The 22,942-nt window shown below is 32.4% G+C and overlaps 2 protein-coding genes and 1 long non-coding RNA gene across 4 annotated transcripts in view; all 3 read left to right on the top strand.

Annotated features, from left to right (window-relative positions):
* LOC130614166 (uncharacterized) overlaps positions 1-22,942 on the top strand; it is a 41,529-nt gene that overhangs the window by 14,846 nt on the left and 3,741 nt on the right. The window lies entirely within an intron of this gene.
* Positions 346-8,556, top strand: LOC130614160 (POTE ankyrin domain family member F-like). Of its 2 annotated transcripts, XM_057435570.1 has the most exons (11): positions 359-1,862; positions 1,975-2,098; positions 2,207-2,383; positions 3,628-3,734; positions 4,649-4,777; positions 5,145-5,197; positions 5,273-5,353; positions 5,868-6,418; positions 6,638-6,825; positions 6,933-7,791; positions 8,498-8,556. In XM_057435570.1, exons 1-11 carry the CDS (start codon positions 1,636-1,638, stop codon positions 8,540-8,542), a joined length of 2,541 nt encoding a protein of 846 aa, XP_057291553.1. In that variant the 5' UTR covers positions 359-1,635; the 3' UTR covers positions 8,543-8,556. The 2 variants fall into 2 exon arrangements, with proteins under 2 accessions (XP_057291552.1, XP_057291553.1); XM_057435569.1 differs by having other exon boundaries at positions 346-1,862; positions 6,933-8,556.
* Positions 13,999-20,262, top strand: LOC130614163 (deubiquitinase OTUD6B-like). Its single transcript, XM_057435573.1, has 10 exons — positions 13,999-14,124; positions 14,461-14,585; positions 16,291-16,416; positions 16,836-16,973; positions 17,504-17,523; positions 18,286-18,328; positions 18,690-18,798; positions 19,196-19,257; positions 19,464-19,570; positions 20,029-20,262. Exons 1-10 carry the CDS (start codon positions 14,064-14,066, stop codon positions 20,087-20,089), a joined length of 852 nt encoding a protein of 283 aa, XP_057291556.1. The 5' UTR covers positions 13,999-14,063; the 3' UTR covers positions 20,090-20,262.

Here is a 22,942-nt window from a genome sequence, read left to right as displayed (position 1 = left end):
TTTCTGTCCATCTCAAGCATTAAATTCGTCACTTCTTTGACCTGGTTTCTATGTGATGTATATAACGTATAATTCCTCGCTTGCGATACATGGGGACCTGTTTTCGTTTCGCAACCCTTTCTATATCGATGCTGTTTTCATTTAAAAACCCTTCTTCACATTGCGATCCAGTTCATGTTATGTCAAAGTAATCCGATATAAACAAAAAGCATCACCTTGGTGTGAATGTCCAATGCACCGGGCTTCCTTTTTCTGCGTTTACAAATCAAAATGGTAGCTAAAATGGAAGGCAAACAGTGCAATTTTATTTTCGTGATTTGTTTAGTTGTGGTGAATAGCTAACTAATCTACTTTCTTACTGTTTAAAATCATACTACTGTTTAACCAGAGGGTAATATATTGGTGACAAAGCCAAAACTATCTGATGTATTATACAACTATGCAAACCTTAGCTAACTATATATTTTTTACTCACGTGCAGTTGAACGTCCAGCAGCAACGTTGTTTGCTTCCGATTTTTTTGGTACAAGTTAGCTAGCAGCCGCACACAATAAAAACATATCAACTAGATTTAGTTTTAATTTCAGTTTAACTAAGGTGTTAAAAACAAATCAATTTGGTTTTGGTTTTAGACTAAACTTCACAAATAAAAAATGTTAAACTTAAGGATGCTAAAATTTAATTAGTTGTTTCAGGTAAGGTAGATTGTGTTGTTCAAATATGATGCTTTTATTACTGGCACTGACTTAGCTAGTATACCAAAGATAAGTTTCCTCAATATTTGAAAGGACCTCATTCGATTGTCAAAAGTATATTCTGTTGAAATGGATTTTCATATTAAAGGTTTCCACTGGGTGGCTAGCTATAGCTATGCGTGGTGAATCAATATCCAATTGGTTTTTTTTCACTTGGTTTTTTTTATTTGACAACAAATTATCTTTTTTTTCTACACTCTGCTGCAGGTAGATAAGATGACTTGCTATAAACTTTGTTTACATTTTTTTCGGCAGGCAAATAGTTTTTTAACAAATCAGATCTTTTAAAAAAAATTATTAGCCAATTGAATTCCTTTATTTTGCCTGCCAAAAATATAAAAACAACAAATTATCAAGACAGCAAGTCATCTATATATATGTGGTGCCATATAAGATCCTGATATATATAAAAAAAGGAAAAATGTATGTATTTATAAAAATTTTTTGTATGTGGTGCCATAATAGGACAGCAAAATCCACAAGTATGGTCTTTAGGAGGTCAACATCGATGGTCGTTTTAGAACTGGGGCAGGCAGTCTTCTTTGACTTGTGTAGAGAGCCCCCTAATAGTCTCAAAATGTGGTTGAATAAACCTTTTTAAAATGTTTATTGAAGTGGCGGACACTGCTTTCTCTGGTAGAATGTGCCATATATTAACTCAGTGGCTTAAATTTTATTGCACATGAAACAGTGTAGGTGACATGCAATAATTAACCTGGGTAATGGGGATAAAGTAGGAGGGTTAAAGGGGTTAAGAAGTACAAAGCGTTTGTAAAGTTATTTAAGACATTAAAACCTTAAATTCTTTTAATCATTAATGGTCTTATGATATTTAGCTGCAGTCATGTAGTTGCGTAGATGCGTTGTGGTTTTTTCTGCCATGTCGAAAAAGTTGAAAGATACGAAAAAAGAACAGAAAATATCAGAACATCTAAGTGTAAAGAGTAGTGACAGTTACAATCCTGATCGTAAGAGTTATGAAAAAGTAGAGGCAACTAAGCTGCCTATGCTATGCAATGCCGTTTACATGAAAGATCTACAGAAGGTTAAGAAACTGTTAAAACTGAATCCATTAAAACACCTAACTCTTAAAGATAAGAATGGCAGGCATGTATTTAATTTAATCTAATCGCTGTCATAATTTTTTTACTATTGGTAATTTTAAACATCATAAAAAACAAAGTCAACTTCACACGTTCATGTTTTATTTTTATTATAGAACGGCATATCACTATGCCGCATTTTTTGGTTACAAAGAGATTTTAGAAGAATTAATAAAAGGATCCAAACTTTTGGATTTGCTGGACTCAAAGGATGCTACTGGAAAAACACCGTTATTTAAGGTATCTAGATATGCTGCTATTTTAATAAAATTTTTATAATTTGTTGTCTTATTTTTCAATTAGCAGACAACACAGAATATATACTATTTGAGTTCAAAACCTTTTTAGGCTGTGGAAAGTTGCTCAGTTGATTGTGTTGATCTGTTAATATTGCAAGGTTGTCAGACAACAACTTATGAAAAGAGTGGAACAACTGCACTTCATGTAGCAGTACTTGCAAATAAAATACAACTTGTAGAAATTTTAGTTGAAGATGGCAAGGCTGATATTAACGTCCCGGATCAGGTAATTGACATTGTATAATTAGATGCTAAATTCATAGGTGGAATTTGTATGCAAAAATTTCCCTATAAGAATTCCAATATTGGTAATATGAGCATTTATTTCATCCCATAACATTTATTCGGACTCTGTAAAAAGCATTGTTACCATATGTTTCTGTTAACTTTTTTCCCATGTGAACATTTATGTCCAACTACAAAATTGGTGCAAGCACAGCCACTGCTCAACTAGACAACTGCCTAAGATATCAATTTTATTGTCTTGCTGAGCACTAACGTGAAATCATGGACTCACACTTTTATAGTCTCTGGCATGACTTGGCTAGGGTGGTTTGAACCTAAGGTCTTTCACAATGGAAGCGAACACTGTACTACAAGGCTACCACTTGGTAACAATTCATTAAATGACAATTCATTTGTTTCCATAAGCTGCGAAGAGCGGGAACAAAGAATGTTTTCCATAGATTTGTACAAATTTGCAGATCTGAAGATGACTGTGATGTTTAAATAATGACTTGTGACAAATCAACTTCTTATTCAAAGACAATAAACTTGTTGTTTACTTAGCAACAATATTATCTGTTTCTTCATCTGTATCCATCATATTAATCCATTTTGAAATTAGTTGATCTTCAACCTTGGGTTCTATTCTATCAAAATATTAGTGACTTTCGTGGAAGCTGTAAACTTATTTGCAATTACATTTTTAGTAATCTTATCAGATTCCTTTTTATGAAAGAAATGTTGTTAATAATTAAATCAAGTTATAATTGAATCCATATTCATTATTGATGAATTTTTCATACATGGTTAGAGTTTAGCTCTGCAAAGATATTTTAAATTGAAAACCCATTCTATGATTGTTTTAATGTATATTCCCATTTTGGTGGTATTTTAATTTTCTCTGCAGGAATACGGGTCTTGCTTTATAAATTTCCCAGTAATCTCCCAATAAACAAGTGACTAACTCCTTGCTTTGTTTTAAAAAATTTTTGTTTTGCCTTAATAAAGCTTACACAACATAATTTTCACCACATTGATAAAGAAGATTTTGCTTTTTAGTTGTGTGGCTGTAAGTGTACTGCATTGGCCAATCCTTTGTATAATTTTGCATGTATTATTCGTGTCTGTCAAAATATTTTTTCATGCATATAAACTTGTTGATGTGTTATTCCTTTTCTAAAAATTTTCTCTTAAATATAGGTAATAAATAATTACCTTGATAATCAATGTTGATTTGTTTTTTAGCTTGGATTTACACCACTTCACCTTTCATGTGGACTTGGGTATATCGAAGTTGTCAAATACTTGCTTCTACATCATGCTAATCCAAACACCAAAGATAAGAAAGGAAGGTATGTCTATTCACTTTTAACAATCACTGCAGTCAAGAGTTTCCTTGAATATTAAAGGGAAAGCTAACTTAAAAATTACCTATTTCTTAGAAAGAAAGTCAACATTTGTAGTTCTGTTTTACAATCAACAGGAAATGTTTAAAAAAGTTGTCCTTGTAAATAGACGTCTGCAAGGTTCAGTCTAAATAAACAAGTTTCAGTTTTCTCTCTCTCTACACTACCTTCAATAATTGCTTATTTTAACTTTCAGTTCTCTTTGTTATTATATTATGTTATCTAAAGTGAGTCTGTCATGCATATAGATCTTTTATTTCTACGTTTCGATTACACTTTTAATATACCCATCTCTTTTCTTTCACCATGTACCCAAAATGCAATCAAATAGCCAATTTACAAAAATTACAATATTAAACTTTCTGTCTGTGAGACACACATAGTCTACATAAAACGACATACAAATTCACACAAGCTTCATTTTTTATTATAATCATTTATTGTTATGTCCTAGTTCATTGATAAAAAGGATGTTCATGCAATTTAAGGCAACAGCTATAATTCACATAGAAAACACAATATTCAAGAACTAACTTATATATTTTCATCAGATTAATATAAAAAATATGTACTTTGTAAACCAACTATTGTATCTGCTGGTGATCCAGTTAATTTTGTGAATTGTGTTTGTAGTTGTTCATTTTTCGGCTGCCAAGGTGTGTTATCATCTGATTCACCATTTCACATTTAAAGCTACCATATTTTTATTTACAAGTCAGCCATTTTGAGATGAAAAAGTTATAGTTACCACATTTTATTTTGTGATTTGTATTTGCAATGTTGCCCTTTATGACAATAAAAACTTTCTTTTTTGCACCGTGGTTAAAGTTGTTAATCTTCGGATAACTTTTTGTTCCTAGAACTCCCCTGTTTGGAGCAGCAATGGACAATTCAGGAACAATAACTGAACTGCTTCTTGAAAATGGGGCTGACCCAAATGTTGTAGATGAACTTGGTAAATTACCTGCCATACCAAAAAAACATAAACAGTAAGTATTTCCTCATAATTCAGAGAATAAAGCAGTCTGATATTTTAGTTAGTAACTGTGCATTTGCAAAATGTGCGATACCTAAGTAAATACTTTAAAAGCAAGATAAGCAGAACTAACATAACTTTTCATAAATTTGTAAAACCAAACTTCGTAAGTCATTCAAATGCACGTGAAGGTTTAATAGCAAAGTTTTTAATAGCAAATTTTAGAATTTTAATAGCAAAGTTTTTTTGATCCAGGGAGAGAATTTTAGTTGATTTTATTTATGACCACTCCTTTGTTGTATCTCAAAATAAAACAATCCATTATAATATATATGTCGAAGATCCTTTTTGCAGTTTTGTAACATTTTTCTTATTCCTAGCTTACAACGAAAACCAGGAAGATCACCCTCACCATTATTTCCAGAAAAAACTAGTATGTAATTTTTTATGTTTATTTTGCAGTTCTTTGTCCTGCTATTTTTGAAAGCAAATCAAAATTTTGTTTTAGGCCAAAGTCGTGTACCCGTTGTTAAGCATAAAGTAGAGAGAGAAATACTTAAAGGAACCTCCAAAGATCAGTCTGATTCAAGTAAGTTTGTTTTCCAGTAAAGTTGCAATAGTTGCTGTCATATTTTACCACAACATCTAGTTGGGATTGTTTTTTTTTAGCCTTACATTTTTTATGTGCTTTAATAGTTTTTAAATCTGTTATTTATATATTGATATAAAGGTAGGTGAGTGTTAACAAGCTATTCCAGCCCAATTGCATAAAATAATGGATTGTTTAATTAATATAAAAGGAAAAATATAATCAAAACAATAAGATATAAATAGTTTTTTTTTTCTAAAGTGTATACAATCAATATTAAAAAATACTTTGATTGTTCCACCCTTGTTTAGAATTGTACTTCATAAGACAACTGAGACTACATGGGCTGTAAAGAGTGGAAAAGTTTTTCATTTTTTTGCTGTTGTAAATATTTTTTTTCTCACACCAATCAAGTTCACAATGGCAATTTCTAAAAAGTAATGCTGGCAAAATTCTGCTTATTCCCGCGGCTGTGTAGGTGAATTATTTGCTCAAAATTTAAATCTTGTTTCAGGTAAAGAAAGTGTACCTATGGTTGAGCAAAAAGATGAGGGAGAAGTAGTTCAGCAGACTTCAAAAGAGCTTCTTCCTGTTTCTACCAAGTTGCTAATTTTGCCTAGTTACAGTAGTGATAGGAAGGAAAAAGCTGTGTCAGCAGATGAAAGTTCACAACCGCGTTCTCTGCCTGAAATTCCTCAAACCATCACTTCCAAAGATAATTTGAATAAACTTAAAAAAGCACCAAAAGTTCTAACAGAAATAGATTCAGCTCAAAGCATAAGCAAACAGTATAGTACAGATGAAGGAGAGCATTTATCAGCAACTGAGAGCATGCAAATGGATGCTATAATGGAAAATGAGAAACAACAAAACAAATATTCCCTTGATAAAGAAGAAGAATCTTTTGAAAGTATTGGTGAATTGACTTTGTCAACCATCTCACCTAATTCTACAGGAGCAAATGAAACAGTTATTAAAATTGAAACTCCAAAGTCAGAGAAAAGTCAACACATGACACATGAAAGTTTTGTTGATTCATTAGAATTAGAGAAATTAAAAATGAAGGTTAGTTTTTTAAAGTTTTATGGCATTTCTTTTTTTAATTTTTTTACGAGCAGTAGCATTTTTGCTAAGATGCAAACTGTCCACTTTCTTGTGATTCTCTGATATTATAAAAGAACAAATAAGTACAAAGTGGTGTAAATATAAATCAATGTACTCCCCTTTTGGGGATTTTGTGTATGAATTTTCTTTTTTTCTTTTCTATATCTATTTTCTACATAGGAACAAAAGATGCCTTACTCATTGCCACAACCTATGAAAAAAGTATCATTTGAGCAGGAGAGATTAAACTTTCTTCGTCAAAAAAATTGTGAGTTGCTTGGTAGGAAATTGATGAGATGTAACGAGTTGGAAGAAAGAATGAAGTATTTGGTTGAGAAGTTTACTGCAAGAGAACTTGATTTAGGAATGTAAGCGTTCTTTCTAAAAATTCTGTATTTAACTTCCTGAACTATTCTTTAATTTCCATAATGCCCCTGTGGTGATAATCATATTGTCACAAAAAAATATTTTCTAGGAAAAACAGAATAATAAAGCAAGAAAATACAGTCTTAATATTAGAACATGACAACATGGCCTTAAAAAACGAACTTAATGCAATGCGTGAAAAGAATGTCAAGTTGAATGAAGATATTACAAGATATAAACATCTTGCTAATAGACAAAACATGACATCAGGTGAAGAGTATACCTGGAAGTCAAACAGAAAGGAATCTTCCAATAAGGTAAATGAGGATCTAGATTTGCAAGCAGAAATAAACCAACTATTAAAGGAGAATTCTGAATTTAAAAATGAAATTAAGAATCTGAAACTTGAGAAACTAGTTGAAACCAGACAGGAGCGGTATGCATTACCTAATCAAATCAACACAGAGGATGACATATCGGAAATCAGTGAAAGGAGTATACCGCTTGATGAAACAGAGAACGATATACATACCTCTGAAACTTCAGTAATGTTAAAGCCTAGTAAAAACAAAGTAAAAGACTTGCATCCTGTTGTAGCCATATCTAAAAGTGATGGTGAAATTAGAAAGAAACCTGAAATTTCACGTCCTCCTGCAGTACCACAGAATGGCCTGTCAGATGTCGCACCACGGAAGCCTAGCCGTCCTTCACGCCCATCTCGTTTATCATTACCACAACAGTTTGATATGAAAGCTGAGCAATCAAAACAAAGCATAAACCTAAAAGAAAGTCAAGGTGGAAGTTCTCCTGTTTCAAAGCCTGCATCAAAGGATTTGTTTTCAGTTAAGAATTTGCAAACTGCAACACAGAAGTCAACAAGTGTGTCTTCTCACAGTAACTTAGATTCTTCAAAAGATGAAACAGACTCAGTTGGTAAAGCTTCCATAACTAGCACTGGAAGTAGAAAGGTATTCCTTTTTTTCTGTGGATTTTCCAACCAACTGACTAACTTAAATCCTATCCTATATCGATTCCCATCTAAGGTCAGTTGTAGAAGTTTATGTCATTGCAGGATTTTTCTTAAAAAAAAGGTTATAAAAAGAAACGCTATGAAAAAAATATTAATGAAGGGCACAAAGCACGGTTATTTAATCATTTTAGCACATTGCAAACCTAAATCTAAGCTGCTTTTTAACAGTTTTGAATGTTTACCAGGGTTTCTAAATATTCCAGAGATGGAGCAGAATGTCTGAAAGAAAAGATCTGTTTGTTCGTTTCTCTCTTTGGAATCTTCTTGAAGGCACTGGTCACATCTTAGTCACCATATTTAATGATCCTAACGTGTGTGTTTTGACCATTAGTCGGTTTTGTTTATTATTTTATATTTTCAATCAGATACGAAACAGACAATGATATACATACCTCTGAAGCTTCAGAAATAAGACATGACTATAAAACATTTATTCCACCGACCCAACCACACAGAAAAGAATAAGAAAAAAATTTTCTTATATTGTGTCGCATAATATTGCACATAGATATCAACCTTATTTCTCTTGTTTAAGGGTTCATGTTGCTTTTTTAAATTTGTAAAAATTACGTTGAAAGCTTAATCTTAATCTAAGTAAGCTAGATAACTTATATCATGTTATTTTCTCATGTTTATTTTTTTAGATGAGTTTTAAACGATTAAAGTTTTGGAAAGGAAAGAATAAATAATAAAAAATAATAAACAGTTAATAAAATGTAATGTAATATATATAGTATAATATAATTGTAATGTAATATATAACTTCAACACTAACTTTTAAAAAAATATATGAAATAACGTATTGTAAAGTATTCATCCATGAATTCTAATCAGCAGTTTAAAATTTACTGACTAAAATTACCCCCTTTAAATTTGTGAAATTAGATTTGCAAATACATTATAACATTATTTTTTGCTTCTACTTAAAAATTTGTTACTTGTGGCTGATTTCTAATTTGAATCATGAAATTCATGTTAATCTTTCAGTACTTTAATAATGTTGCATTGCAAAAGATGTTTTTGTACAAAGTCAGAGTGAATGTAAATGATTTAATCCGAATTGCCATTGATACTATAAATATATTTCAATTTATGGTTGATATTTTCATTGTTATTTTCAAAACTTGTAAATATCTCAGTAATAAACAATAATAAATGAATTTACTGCTCAATAATATTACTTAACTACCCTTTAAATATATATTTTAAAATAATCATTAAAACTTCAGATAGAGGTTGTATGTAATAGAAGTGTCAAATGTGTGGTTTAATTTCAAATCAATCCACTTTGTTAGCCATAACTTTGTTAGACTGTTTTTTAAAATTTTAAAGTTTGTTAATTGTGATGCACCACTCTTGGGATTTCCATATGACTATCACTGCGTTTTACTTGAATAAAATTCCCACTCGATAAAAAAAATATTAATTTTCTATTTTGCTGTGTTTGAGGCTTGGTTTGGATGCCAGTGAAGGTATTGATGGTTTGGATGCCAGTAAAGGTATTAAAACTTAAAATAAGGAATACAGCTCTATGTGATACAGTCAAGTCATGTTTTGAGACTTCAACAAATAGTAAAATGGGAAATGTAAAATAAGAATTTTAATTTTATTTGCGAAATATCCAAAAACCAATTGAATAATGCGTTTCTGTTCAAAGCATGGGGTGACGTTTAAAACTGTCAAATGTGGAGGGCTTTATACATTTATGCATTCTTAAACACATTATTACTGACATAAGCATTTTTTTACTGTAAAAAAATTGAATCTAAGTTGTTCTGTACTGCAAAGAAAATTTTATGCTCATGAAAGGCACTAAGAAAAAACTGTTTAAATTCCAAAAAGTGATGTCACATTAACTTTGATATTAATTATCTTCTGATCTGTACATGTTAGACTTTTTTTGAAGCTGAATTTTGTAGTGACAATAACAACAGGTGTCCCTTTAATTATTGTTGATCCTAAGTTTCATTCTTCTTCCACAAAATGAGGTCCCAACCTAACAGTTACAGGTAATGTTGAGCTTGTGTATGTCTTGTTAAAAATTTAAATAAAATAATGTAAGTACAAACGCATCATGAAGTAAAATTGTGTATCTATTTTTAAACGTAAAATCATGCAAACATGTTCTTTTTGCTGAGGAATTTTAATGTTGATCGCTCAGATAGTACTATTTCTAATTCTAAATTTGTCCTCTGTAAGTGTATATTCCTATATTACATCTAGGCCAAGTCAGCATTTTACATTAATGACAAAATTGCTGAAGTCATTGCATTGGCCTTTGAAGGTAGACAGCTTAAGAACAATTAGAAAATTGGCATCTTTCCTGGGGTGAACAAGTAGGACTACACTAGGGTAAAATTAGTGGAATTCTACTAAGCCAATTTAAAATCCAATTGTTTATGATGCCATTAGAAATCTTAAAAATTAGTTCCGTCCTTGTTCAAATATTTGATACATACATTATTATGATTATTGGATTATTGGTTGCTGATCTGCATAGATCAACATTTTGCACATGTGCACAGTTTGCTGACGTCATCAAAATCTTATTGTGAGATGGCTATGGATAGTATGCATTATTTTATTTACTGTTTTAAGCTGTTTTATTTATAATTCATGTTACAGGGGAAATCGATATGACACATAGCTTTTGGAGGTTTATTGTCCTATTAGCATTAAATAAAGGTTTATTGTCCTGTCAACATTGATCAACAAAAATTAAAATGCAATTCTGCATTTGTATTGGTCAATGTTGATTGATTCCTCCAGTTTTGTTCAAGTGTTCAGTTAGATAAATAACGGTTTTTTGTGTTGTCAGGTAAGTTTTTTTGGCTCTTCTAAAACAATAAATAAGATTTGAAAACGACACATAATTTTTAAGCCTCTGAATTATGATATTTCAAAGGGTTGATGAAGGCTAGAGCCAATAAAATATTTCAATGGAATGAAAAACAACAACAGCGATAATTTTTATATTTTTAATTGTGGCAATGTTTTCTATTATGGTTGTTTTCACGGGGCTCACAGTGAAAACAAATTAACAAGTTATTTTGAAGTATTCATCAATGTTTGCTACTACAAACATAAATATTTTATGAATTTTGGAAATTTTTGTAAAATGCTTTGTATGAAAAAAATTAGGTCTACTACTACACTATACTGAATTTAATTTGCTACAAGAAAGATAGAATGTAAATCATTAATTACAGATGTTGTATGCGTAGTTTGAATCTTTCTATTTCTTAATAGAGATAACACAGATAGTGTAATATATTTTTGTGCTATGTCTGATATGTTTATTATGCACCTGTTTTTTTTTAAGTTCTAAGAATAAATTAGTAGTTATTACCATGGTTGTTGCTAACATTAATTTACGAAATAAATAAAACCGTTTTCGTGAATAGATATAAAAATTTACAGCATGAAAGCTTTGTGGCTTGAAAACAAAGTACTTTCTTTTCGTGAAGACATTGACACTCCAACTGCTACACAGGGTGAAGTCGTTGTCAAAGTTCTTCGAAGTGGAATATGTAGTACTGACATGGAATTAATTAAAGGTTATTATCCGTACTGCGGTGTCATTGGTCATGAATTTGTGGGACGCGTTATTGACGAGAGTGCACCTAAACATTTAAAGGGAAAGCGTGTTGTAGGCGAAATTAACTGTGTGTGTCAGAAATGTAGGTATTGTTTGATGGGTTTGAAAAGACATTGTGCAAAACGAACTGTCATGGGAATTGTGAACAGATATGGCACTCATGCAGAGTACCTGAGTTTGCCTATTGAGAACTTATTTGTTGTTCCTGATGAATTATCTTCCAAAGATTTATGTTTTGTGGAACCACTAGCGGCTGCATTGGAAATTCAAGAGCAGATATCAATCAAAACGTCTGATCGAGTTGCTGTAATTGGTGATGGAAAGTTGGGCTTGTTGATAGCAAAAACAATTAAGTTAACTTCCTGCAATCTCATAGTTTTTGGACGACACAAGGAGAAACTTTCCTTGTTAAAAAAAGATGGGATAAATACCACTCTCGAGTATAGTGAATCTGACCATGGTGCTTATGACGTTGTCGTAGAATGCACTGGTAACAAGTGTGCTTTTTCACAAGCTATTCAAATGCTGCGACCACGTGGGACACTTGTTATGAAAAGCACTCATGAGGGAAGCACAGAGTTCAACGCTGCAGATGTTGTAGTAAATGAGCTGACCTTGATTGGTTCAAGATGTGGCCCCTTTGATAAGGCAATTGAAGTTTTGAAATCTGGAAAAGTAGATTTAACTGATATGTTGCAGAAGGAGTTTCCACTTGAGAAAGCCTGTCAGGCTATTGAGTATGCGAAAAAGAAGGGTGTTTTAAAAGTGCAACTTGTAATGTGTGATGAGTAACGTGATAACAGTAAATTTTAAACTGGCCTTGAGCAGATCAGAGAGATAGCAAGATAGATGTATATTGTAAAAGGCCCTTTAATGTTGCATACCTTATCTGGAAGAAAAACAGGGGAGAAGTAACTAATTCAAAGGGTCGTTGATCAAAATTTTCTCAACTTACTTAATCCCAGACTAGTAATTTTCTCCAACTTAATTTAACCCAACAATAAATCTTCCGAGAACTAAAAGGTTCTTGTGTCATTTTTGTACTAACTAATAAACTTTGATGATTACAGAAGAGAAATGTAAGAAGGAAGGAATATAATAAGGTTTTCTTTCTACATGCCCAACTTTAGTCAGGGGAAAGCGAGTAATTCTTTGCATTGGTGACTAAAAATTTTACCTAAGCCTGGTTTCTTTTTCTCCAATAGTTTGGATTACAAATTTTGACTGTGTTTTTTTCTTAGGTACTTTATTCGGAGAAACTTTCGCGAGAGAAACTTTCGCGAGAGAAACTTTTGCGAGAGGAACTTTCGCGAGTCCAAAAACTCGTGAAATTTTTTGGATAAATTTTTGCGAATATACAAATTAAAAATTTTTCGCGAGATATACTTTCACGAAATTTTAAATTGGAAAATTTTGGCAAGGTAAACTTTCGCGATTTGTGATTTTTTATGTACTTATAAAAAAAGTGGCCTATATTTCTTATGATAGAAAAAGGAAGAAGTGTTTTTTAACGATGTAATTTTCTTTCTAATAGTATGTAAAAACTTCTATTTACAAATTGGGTTCATCGTCAAAATTACAAAACAGATCAAAGACATTTCTAGGCTCGTCTTCTTCCGGTTCTCACGCTTCGTCGTCATCGTCTTCTTCGCCAGTAACTCGGTTATAAGCCATACATACATTTGAAACGTCATCGCTTTTGTTTATTTCCATGTTTATTCCAATCTCGTTCCCAGCGCCAGTTGTATCGGGAGGGCAAGCCGAGTGAGGGCGAGTCAAGAAATAACTTTTAAAACCAGCAAATTTTTTTTAGATTTTAGTGGATAAACTTTCGCGAATCAACAATTTAGAAAGTTTGTACTGATTAAACTTTCGTGAATGGCCATTGTTGAAAGTTTCGAGAGACAAAGTTTCGCGAAAAAGGCCAAAAAAGTTTCTCCGAATAAAGAAGTCAATAAGAAATAAAAAATGTGTCATTTGAATTTTGACGACATCAGTACAATTAAATGTTAACTCGTGTTCACTGACACTTCCTTCTTCTATTTTTTTTTATGAAACATTTTTTATTAAAAGAGAGCTGCAATGATAACATCTTGATAGTTTAAAAGATTTATGAAAGTTTTACAATTTCTATTTTGTTATCCATTTTTTATGTTAACACATTTGTACATTTAGAGTGGCATTACTTGTATTTTTCGTATGTTAATTTGAACAGATATAAATGAAAATTAAAATATTATACAAAAGCAACAATTTGTTAAAAAATGCATGTAAAAAAATTACAATGTTATTTAAAACGACATTGACAGTCAGGACATTCTGACTGTTTTTATATTTTCTCCTGATTGAATGATGTTAGAGCTTTGAAAACTAGAATTATAACCGAAGTAGTGTGGTATTATGGTTTTGATAACTTTTAAATGCACACAGAGTCCTACGTGGTCAAAACCTCCATAAAGCGTCTGCGTAAAGTCTCCATAAAGTCGTCTGCGTAAATGTTCACATTCTCATGAAATTTGGATCGCATATGTGAAACGACCTTTGTTATAGCATTCACTAATTCTTTTATAGAATAAAAAATATATAGTATATATAGAAAATATAAAACATATATGGCGGACGGAGAGGAAACATTGCAACAGAAACATAAAAGAGAACAAAAAGAATTACAAGGTAAAATATTATTGAATATTATCTACAGCAGTATGAGTGCTACTCCCATATCTTCCTTCCTTAATACCAAATTCTTACTATCTGCTTAAAATTCAGTTACTTCTGTTCTAGGATGAATTTGAACCTTCTGTTAAAGCTGTATCCAATATATTTTCCCCCTGTACCGTATAGAGTTAGGTTTAATTGCATTACCTTAGCTTTGAAAGTTACGTCTTTTCCATAAAAAATGTGATAGGCACGTCTACTCGACATTGCAATACAATTTTGACTGTGTGTAAAATTTTTTGTTGTGAAAATAACAGATAAGCAACAGTTATTTTTAGTTTCTATTTTTAGCAAAAATTCAAAACCTCAAACACAGTGTGCCAAAAGGTGACAAGAAAAAGAAAAAGCAGATTGCGATTGATATAGCAAAGTTAGAAGGTGAACTTGATGAAAAACAAAGCAGGGAATTAAAAGAAGTATGTTTAAACTACACTCGTGTCTGTTTTGGTGGAGTTTCCTACATGTCCACTCATCTGTAAACATGAGAGTCACTATTTCATTTTCACAATTTCTCTCACCCAACCATCTACACAGCCATATAATAAGGAAAAAATAAATTTTGGCAAACTTAAGTTTTATAATCAGAAGTAATAAAATAGAAAATTTGCAGAATTTTAATTTCATGTTATTCATTTTTCTGGAAAAGTGTTCGCAAATTATTAAAATAAATGTCATTGATGCTGCAGAGTTGCCACATCTCCCCAATTCTCCTCAGTTTTAAAAGTTCTCCTCAAAACTCCTCAAAACTCTAAAGTTGAATTTTTAACAACTTTCTCCTAAGTCTCTTTAATTGTAGTTTTACCAGCTATTCCATGTTTCTTCTCAATTTTTTGTTATAAAAATACCGTCATCTTCTCAAACAAGCTAAAAATCTTCTTTAAAAGCACTCCTTAAATTATACTCTATATTGTTGTTTTTGTTGTTGTTGTTGTTGTTGTTTTCGTTTTTAATGTTGTTGTTGTCGTTGTTATTGTCGTCGTCGTTATTGATGTTGTTATTGTTATTGTAGCGTCGTTATTGATGTTGTTGTTATTGTCGTCGTCGTTATTGATGTTGTTGTTGTTATTGTCGTCGTCGTTATTGATGCTTTTGTTGTTGTTATTGTCGTCGTCGTTATTGATGCTTTTGTTGTTGTTATTGTCTTCGTCGTTATTGATGCTTTTGTTGTTGTTATTGTCGTCGTCGTTATTGATGCTTTTGTTGTTGTTATTGTCGTCGTCGTTATTGTTGTTGTTGTTGTTATTGTTGTCGTCGTTATTGATGCTTTTGTTGTTGTTATTGTCGTCGTCGTTATTGATGCTTTTGTTGTTGTTATTGTCGTCGTCGTTATTGATGCTTTTGTTGTTGTTATTGTCGTCGTTGTTATTGATGCTTTTGTTGTTGTTATTGTCGTCGTCGTTATTGATGTTGTTGTTGTTATTGTCGTCGTCGTTATTGATGCTTTTGTTGTTGTTATTGTCGTCGTCGTTATTGATGCTTTTGTTGTTGTTATTGTCTTCGTCGTTATTGATGCTTTTGTTGTTGTTATTGTCGTCGTCGTTATTGATGCTTTTGTTGTTGTTATTGTCGTCGTCGTTATTGTTGTTGTTGTTGTTATTGTTGTCGTCGTTATTGATGCTTTTGTTGTTGTTATTGTCGTCGTCGTTATTGATGCTTTTGTTGTTGTTATTGTCGTCGTCGTTATTGATGCTTTTGTTGTTGTTATTGTCGTCGTTGTTATTGATGCTTTTGTTGTTGTTATTGTCGTCGTCGTTATTGATGTTGTTGTTATTGTCGTCGTCGTTATTGATGCTTTTGTTGTTGTTATTGTCGTCGTCGTTATTGATGTTGTTGTATTGTAGCGTCGTTATTGATGTTGTTGTTGTATTGTAGCGTCGTTATTGATGTTGTTGTTATTGTCGTCGTCGTTACTGATGTTGTTGTCGTCGTCGTCGTCGTCGTCGTCGTAGTTGTTGTTGTCGTCATTTGTAGTTGTTATTGTTGTGGTTTCCGTTATTTGTGGAATAGTATGTGTTCCACTTAATGTGAATTTGTGGAGTTTTACAACAGATGTAATTCAAACATTTGTATTTCCAGCACAGTAGTAGTGTTCTCATAAAATCTGTGCAATCTATTTTTCAGGCAGAGACTACTACAACGGGTCATTCGCAGATCATAGATGGTGTGTCATCAATCACTGTTGCAGATGGAGACGTAGAAAACACTGGTGATCAACCAAAGAAAATTTCGAAAGCTCAGAAGAGAAGGGTGAGATACTATTTCGAAATTATTCCCTCTCAATATTTACTGTCAGATCTACAGTTCTCCCTTTAATACCTTTTAAATTTATTTTCTTTTTGTATGTTGAAGTTTACTGTGTCATTTCAGTGACTATATCCTGGCTATTTGCAATATGCAAGCTGAAAATTTTTAGTTATCTTGGAACGCATTTAATTTAAATTCAAGAATTGTAACCTGGCTTCTCTCTGTAAGATTTCTTCTCTGTTTGGAGGCATAATAGAGTTGCCTCCCTTAGTTTTATTTTTCGTAAACTGTCAAGTGAGAGAGAAAATTAAGGTTTTTTTTCTAAATTTACACTAAAGCGCTAGGTCAGCTGAGATGGAGAGAATGGATATAATATATTTTAAACAAACTTGTTTCGTATTTAGTGTGTATCAACATTTTAGGAGAAAAAAGAGGCTGAAGAAAGAGCACGCCAACAACGCCTCGAAGAAGGAGAGAAAGAAGCTCTTCATCATTCACGAAATGTCGAAGCAAAGTTATTCGACGAACTTCTCACAAAAAAAGGCTTGAAAATCGTTGAGGTATTTATTTTAGTCATTTTAATAAATCCTTAATTGGATTTTGTGGTGACGTAGATTTTAATAGAAAGGCTGTTACCACTGATATCAAAAAGTGTTGAAGCTAACCTAAGTAAGTAAGTAAGTAACGGGGAGTTTTAACGTCCTTGGGGATTTCATCCTAACGGCTGGCTCTTCCACTTCAACTGTACCTATGTTACAATACCGCTAGAGATAGGCATAGCATTGCTTTAACTTGCTTCCCTACGACACAAGCCGATTGGCGGTCAGTAGATGGCACCAAGCTGAAAACACTACATTTAAAGTTTAGTGGGATGAGGAATCAAACATGAAACCTTATGATAACACGCCAAATACTACACTATCTCCGTCATAGTAGTATACCTCCTCAGTTTTGTAACCACATGTATTTGTGTGTTTTCTGTTTTTCAGACGAAATAATTAAAAAAGTTTCTGCTGAATTTTTAACAGACAAACTTGTAGATGTATTAATTAAAAGTATGTTTAGTGACCAGTCGTTGTTTGTTTTTTAGGTCACACCGGATGGCAATTGGTAAGTGCTTTTCCAATTGTTTGATCCTCACAACAGACTCATAGCTCACAAAGCAAAACTTATTCTTTATGTCTTATATTCCTTTTTTTTTACACATTCCAAAGAATATACATCAGTTAAAATTTGGGCTCATTTCGATGAGACGTGGACTGTAAAATGTTTTTGGTATTAGTGAGAAGAAATCCGAGATAATATTCATGATCTGAAACTACTGGTTGGACATGGTGTGATAACGTGTAAAAACTTGCTACTTATTGATGTGGCATTTTTTTCAGTGACGTTTGAAGAGTAGAAAAAAATACTTTGAACAGCATTTTATGTTCTGGTTTTAAAGCGAATCTTCTTGTTACCGATCATAGTTTCTTGCATAATTTTTTTTAGTTTAGTTTAAGATGTGTACCTAGAAACCTATGCCAGAAAAACTATTATAAATTCCTAAATTATAAAAGTAAAAAGGTTTAAAAAGTACATCTGCGATCTGGTGTTCTCTTCCACATAGGACGTTTGTCATGGTAACGCTATTCATATCAGGGTATAGGGATCGAGTGTAGTGCCAAAAGGCTGAAGGGGGGCAAAAATGCCCTGTACCCCTGATAACTGCCTGTATTAGCTTGGAAGGCATAAAAATTGGTACGATGTCTGTCAGATGACAATTAAAAATCATGGCTCATATAATTGTTAGCAATAATCCTTGCCCCCTTATGTAATGTTATGTACTCTAATGGTAGGCAAAACAATATTATTACGTCGTTATCTTTTTAGCCTGTATAAGTCAGTTATCATGCAGCTAGGTGACTCATCTGAGGTTTGTATACGAGTGTCATACGGAACTGATTTGTTTTCATCATTCACTTTTGCGTTCATTCATTCATTCATTCATTCATTTATGTTTTTTTGTGTATTTAAATGACTAATATCAGTAAGTGACCATGAAAACTATAAAATGTGTCGCTGTGATGTATCAAAAGAACGATAATACACATCTTTCAAATTTGCACACAAACCAATAGAAGAAACGATGGATAAAATCTCTTGTAGGCGTACTCCACACCGTTTAGTGAAAAAAAACACTAAAAGCTAGTTTTTTTTTTCACTATTCACTATCTCGATTGTGAAAAGCATTTGAGTAGTTGACACATTCGATCAAAAATACTTTTTTCGTTTAGAGTAGATTATCGCAGCTGCGTGAGGAAACATCGACATACATGATGCAACATATGCATGATTTTCTACCTTTCACAACAAATACTCAAACTGGAGAAATGTTCACCTCAGGTAAGAAGATAAATAATAATCTTGGTTCCACTTAATCTCAAAGTATTCTGAATCAAGAGATGGCAAGCTTATAAGGACAGAGTGTTTTGTAAGAAAGAAACAAGGCTGAAAATATATATTTACAATAAGTTGAAAAGACCAAAAAAAAATTTCCAACTGAAATATGATCATACGAAAAGAGTTCTTCCGCAAACTTTTATTTTTCATTGTGTTACTTTTCCAGTCCTACCAATCATAGGACTCCGAACTTCCTAGATACGGCTATTGTTCTTCTTTTTCCAAACAATACAAAAAACATCCATCTGTCGCCAACTTGTTATCTTGTTACTTGTTAAGTTTCCCTTCCTCTTCTTCCTATATTAAACTTGCGTTTTCTAATAACCTCAATCCATCTTAGATGAATATGAAAAATATTGCAGTGATATTAAAGAAACAAACTCATGGGGCGGACAACTAGAGGTAAATTGATCGATTCTTTTATAACCCGTTTTTGTAAGCCGCCCTGTTTTATGCACCGCCCTGTTTTTGGTACCGCCCTGTTTAAAGGTTCTTTCAATGATTTTTGCATCGCCCTGTTTATTTTATTTCAACTTTTTTTCGAAAATTTATTTACCCTCCTATAAAATGGTTTTTGATATCGGAAAAAATTACTTTGTTTTTTTTAGCTAAAAGCGATTTCACAAGTATTACAATATCCGATTGAAGTGTATCAAGCTTCAACGCCGACTGTTCATATTGGTGAAGAATTCGAGCGACAACCTCTTCGTTTGTCGTAAGTTTTGCCATTATTACGTTTATAAAATTCATTCTGTATCTGAAGAAAAATATACAACGTTTTTATAAAAATTCTGTCTATAAAAGTGTGGTGGGCTGGCAACTGAATTATAAAAATATTATAAGAAACAAGTCAGTAACATCTCCAACGTTACATAATTCGCTAATTGAAGAATTTTTAAAATTTTATACTAAAAGTTTGTCTCTATAAATTCATCGAGTTAAAACTTAAGAAAAACATCCATGTAGCTCAAATACTGAAGATAACTCTTCAGAATTGTATTTTAAAACGTTTGTTTCCCGAGGGAAGTTGTCATTTACCCTGGGAAACACACCAGAGTAGAAGAAATATCGAAAATATATTTTAAAAAAGAGATTTCGTGTCCGAAGGGGAGTTGAGGAAGATTAATTGAAATTAATTCCACCTAGATGAGACCTGCTTTGTTTTTTTTTTAGATACCATCGTCACCAGTATGGTTTGGGAGAACATTACAATGCTGTATTTCCGGACACGTGATCAAAAAAAAGTCTACCAATAAGAGCAATACAAGAGCAGACATGTACCCAAGCGTCAATAACAAGACTGGAATTTCTTGGACATCAAATCCAAGTTGAGTAGAAGAATTAGAACATAAATCACGTGACACTATGTAAACGATATTTGTTGTAAACATCATCACCAAGGGAAAATCTGTTGCTGCTTTTTTCTCTTCCAATACTTATTTTTGTGACTGTGAATACAATATAGAAGAAGGATACCTTCCTTAGGAAAATTAATTTTTGAGAATTCGAAAAAAAAATATTATCGGCAAAAAAATGCGTAACACAGCTATGTTTTTCTACTCGCCCAATGCAAATCCGTAAAATTATGATGCTTCGAAAAAAAATCTGAAGTAACGTGGTGTACTGGTTATGAAGCCAGATATTCATTGCAATTTATGCTTGTACACTTAAAAGCTTTATAAGAGGGGAGCTTTCTTTTGTGTTCTTTTAATAAAGATTTAAGGATTTGTCTTCTCTCATTTATGAACTTCTGGGACGCAACAAAACATATGTTTTGATGTCAAAAAGAGACGCTATTGGTGGTCACAATTCGTGAAGTTTCGGAAACATGGAAAAGTCATCGGATTTTGCTTAGCCTGAAAAAAGAAATTTTTTTAAAAAAAGAAAGTCATGGAATTTCTCTTTGCATAGCTATATATGGTTCATGTTTGTTTGCTCTTGATAAGATAAGCAGTTTAAGTAATTTCAGCTTTTTCTCATCTGTATTGACATGTGACATGGCAAGTGCAACATCAGGTCAGGTAGTCCGGCCAGCTTTACAGTCGGGACTCATCCGAGAAAAAAACAACAACATATGTCTACGGGAAGATCAGTTATTTTGCAGTGAAAGAAGTAGAAGACAATAATGTTAGACTGGCCAGGTTACATGTCAGGGTGCTTGCTTGACTTTGTGCCTTGTGATATGATTGGAAAATAGAGTTCGTCTTTTTTTAATAAAAAGAGTAACACAATAGGGTTTCGAATATATTCTAAAGGTTGATAAAATGTCAAGCTGCACTTGCTGGTGTCGTAGCGTACGTTCTTTAAAAATCTTTTCAGTAGTCAATTGTTATGATGAGGGACAAGATAACAAATAGTGCGGCAACACCGCTATAAATTAATATCACGGAGCTGAAATTTTGTGAGTTTAAGAGACTTTTTTCTTGCACAATATAATTTTGTAGTAGTCACTGTTTCATTTCCATTGTTCCCATTCATAAATAAGTTTTCATTTAGTCACAAAGCGCAAAACTATTACGTCATTCTGATTTCCATATTTGGAATTTTTCTAAAGAGTAACGAATTCTTCGCTTGTGGTTCACAGAATATAAAACACAATATCTTCACTTTTCCCGCAAACCATTTTTTACCGCTGTGTTGTTACGCAGGTTTTACCTTTGACGTCATTGCCATTCTCTTATATGGTAAAGCTGTATTGAGAAAGAGTAGGAAACATCTGAGAAAATTATAGATGAGAAGAAAATTTGTTGTTATTTCCCCCGCAACAAAACTTAGAACCAAGATATTTTAGCTTAATTCAATTGTGTGCAGTCCCTTATTCGCATAAAATATTTGCGCAGTGTAAAATAACATTTAGCGCGTATTAATTTTTGCACCAATTCAAATTCCCCCTAACAAAAAAAAAAGTAAAATTTAAGTTTTTACACAAAATATAAATGTCTTTTAGACAAAACATAAAAATTTTTGACGCCTTTCCTCAACCAGTTTTGTTTATTAAAAATTATATTTTCGCGTGTTGCGTAAAACGTTTGTGTAATAAACTTCGAGCGCTAACGAACGTTTTTGCATGAATGCAGAAAAAAAAAGTCAAATAAGTGAAATATTCGCGAATTTTTTTTTCACTAAAAAACATGACTAGTTTTTCATCTGTTGTGAAATTTATTGTCTGAAATTTATGAACATCTGACTGCGGTTTGACGATTACAGAACAGCTCGTTTTACAACGTTAAAGTCACGTGCTTTCCTTAAAAAAAATTTGAGAAAAGTGTTTTTTCATAAAAAAAACTTTGACTTCTTTTCTGTGAAATAAAGCATTTGATCAACATTGTCTCCAGGGTTTGTTTTTTTTATATTTGATGAGTGAATGTTCTGCGCATAAAACTGGAAGGCCTTGGGTACCATATTGGGACCAGGATTGATCGTAAGTTGAAGCCAAATCTCATAGTCTTTTATGATGAAACTCACGCGTTTTTGCTTTAGATCAAAACCACGGACGATGTCACAAAATCACAAAAATTATACCGCATTGCGTTCGTCTCGCTACCTGCGCAACTAAGCTACCATTTTGCGTGACAGACAGACGGACGGACGGACGGACAAATGTATACGGGTATTATAATATAGATAAAAAATAAATGTAGAGATTCGAAACAAATTTCTTGACTTTATTCTATTAGTATTCTTCATATTAACTCGTTCTATATTTTTCAAGTCAATAAGACTTTCTTTTCAAGAAGAGATTATCGTTATAAAAGTTATACAAAATTAACCCAACCTTCACTACAAAGTAACCTTAATCCCAGACTTCTTCGTTTGTCCAAAAGCAAAAAAAGAGCCCTGGAAACGAGATTAACTCCACACAGGTGCTGAAAATGAGTTTAAGAAAATAATGACCCAGATGTTAGATCATATTGAAAACGAGATTTGATTGTAAATGGAAGCTATGTCAAATATCGAGTAGCATGCAATCAGAGTACAAATCAATTTCATAAGACCATCTTTAATTATGCACGAAACATTGATTAATTATGCACGCATAAATTAAATTGATGTTAGCTTTAAATAGACACGCTGAAGCGTATGGTAA

The sequence above is a fragment of the Hydractinia symbiolongicarpus genome, chromosome 11, assembly GCF_029227915.1.
Source record: "Hydractinia symbiolongicarpus strain clone_291-10 chromosome 11, HSymV2.1, whole genome shotgun sequence".
Lineage (NCBI taxonomy): Eukaryota > Metazoa > Cnidaria > Hydrozoa > Anthoathecata > Hydractiniidae > Hydractinia > Hydractinia symbiolongicarpus.
Note: the sequence above shows the minus strand (reverse complement) of the source record. Positions and strands in the feature narration are given on the sequence as shown.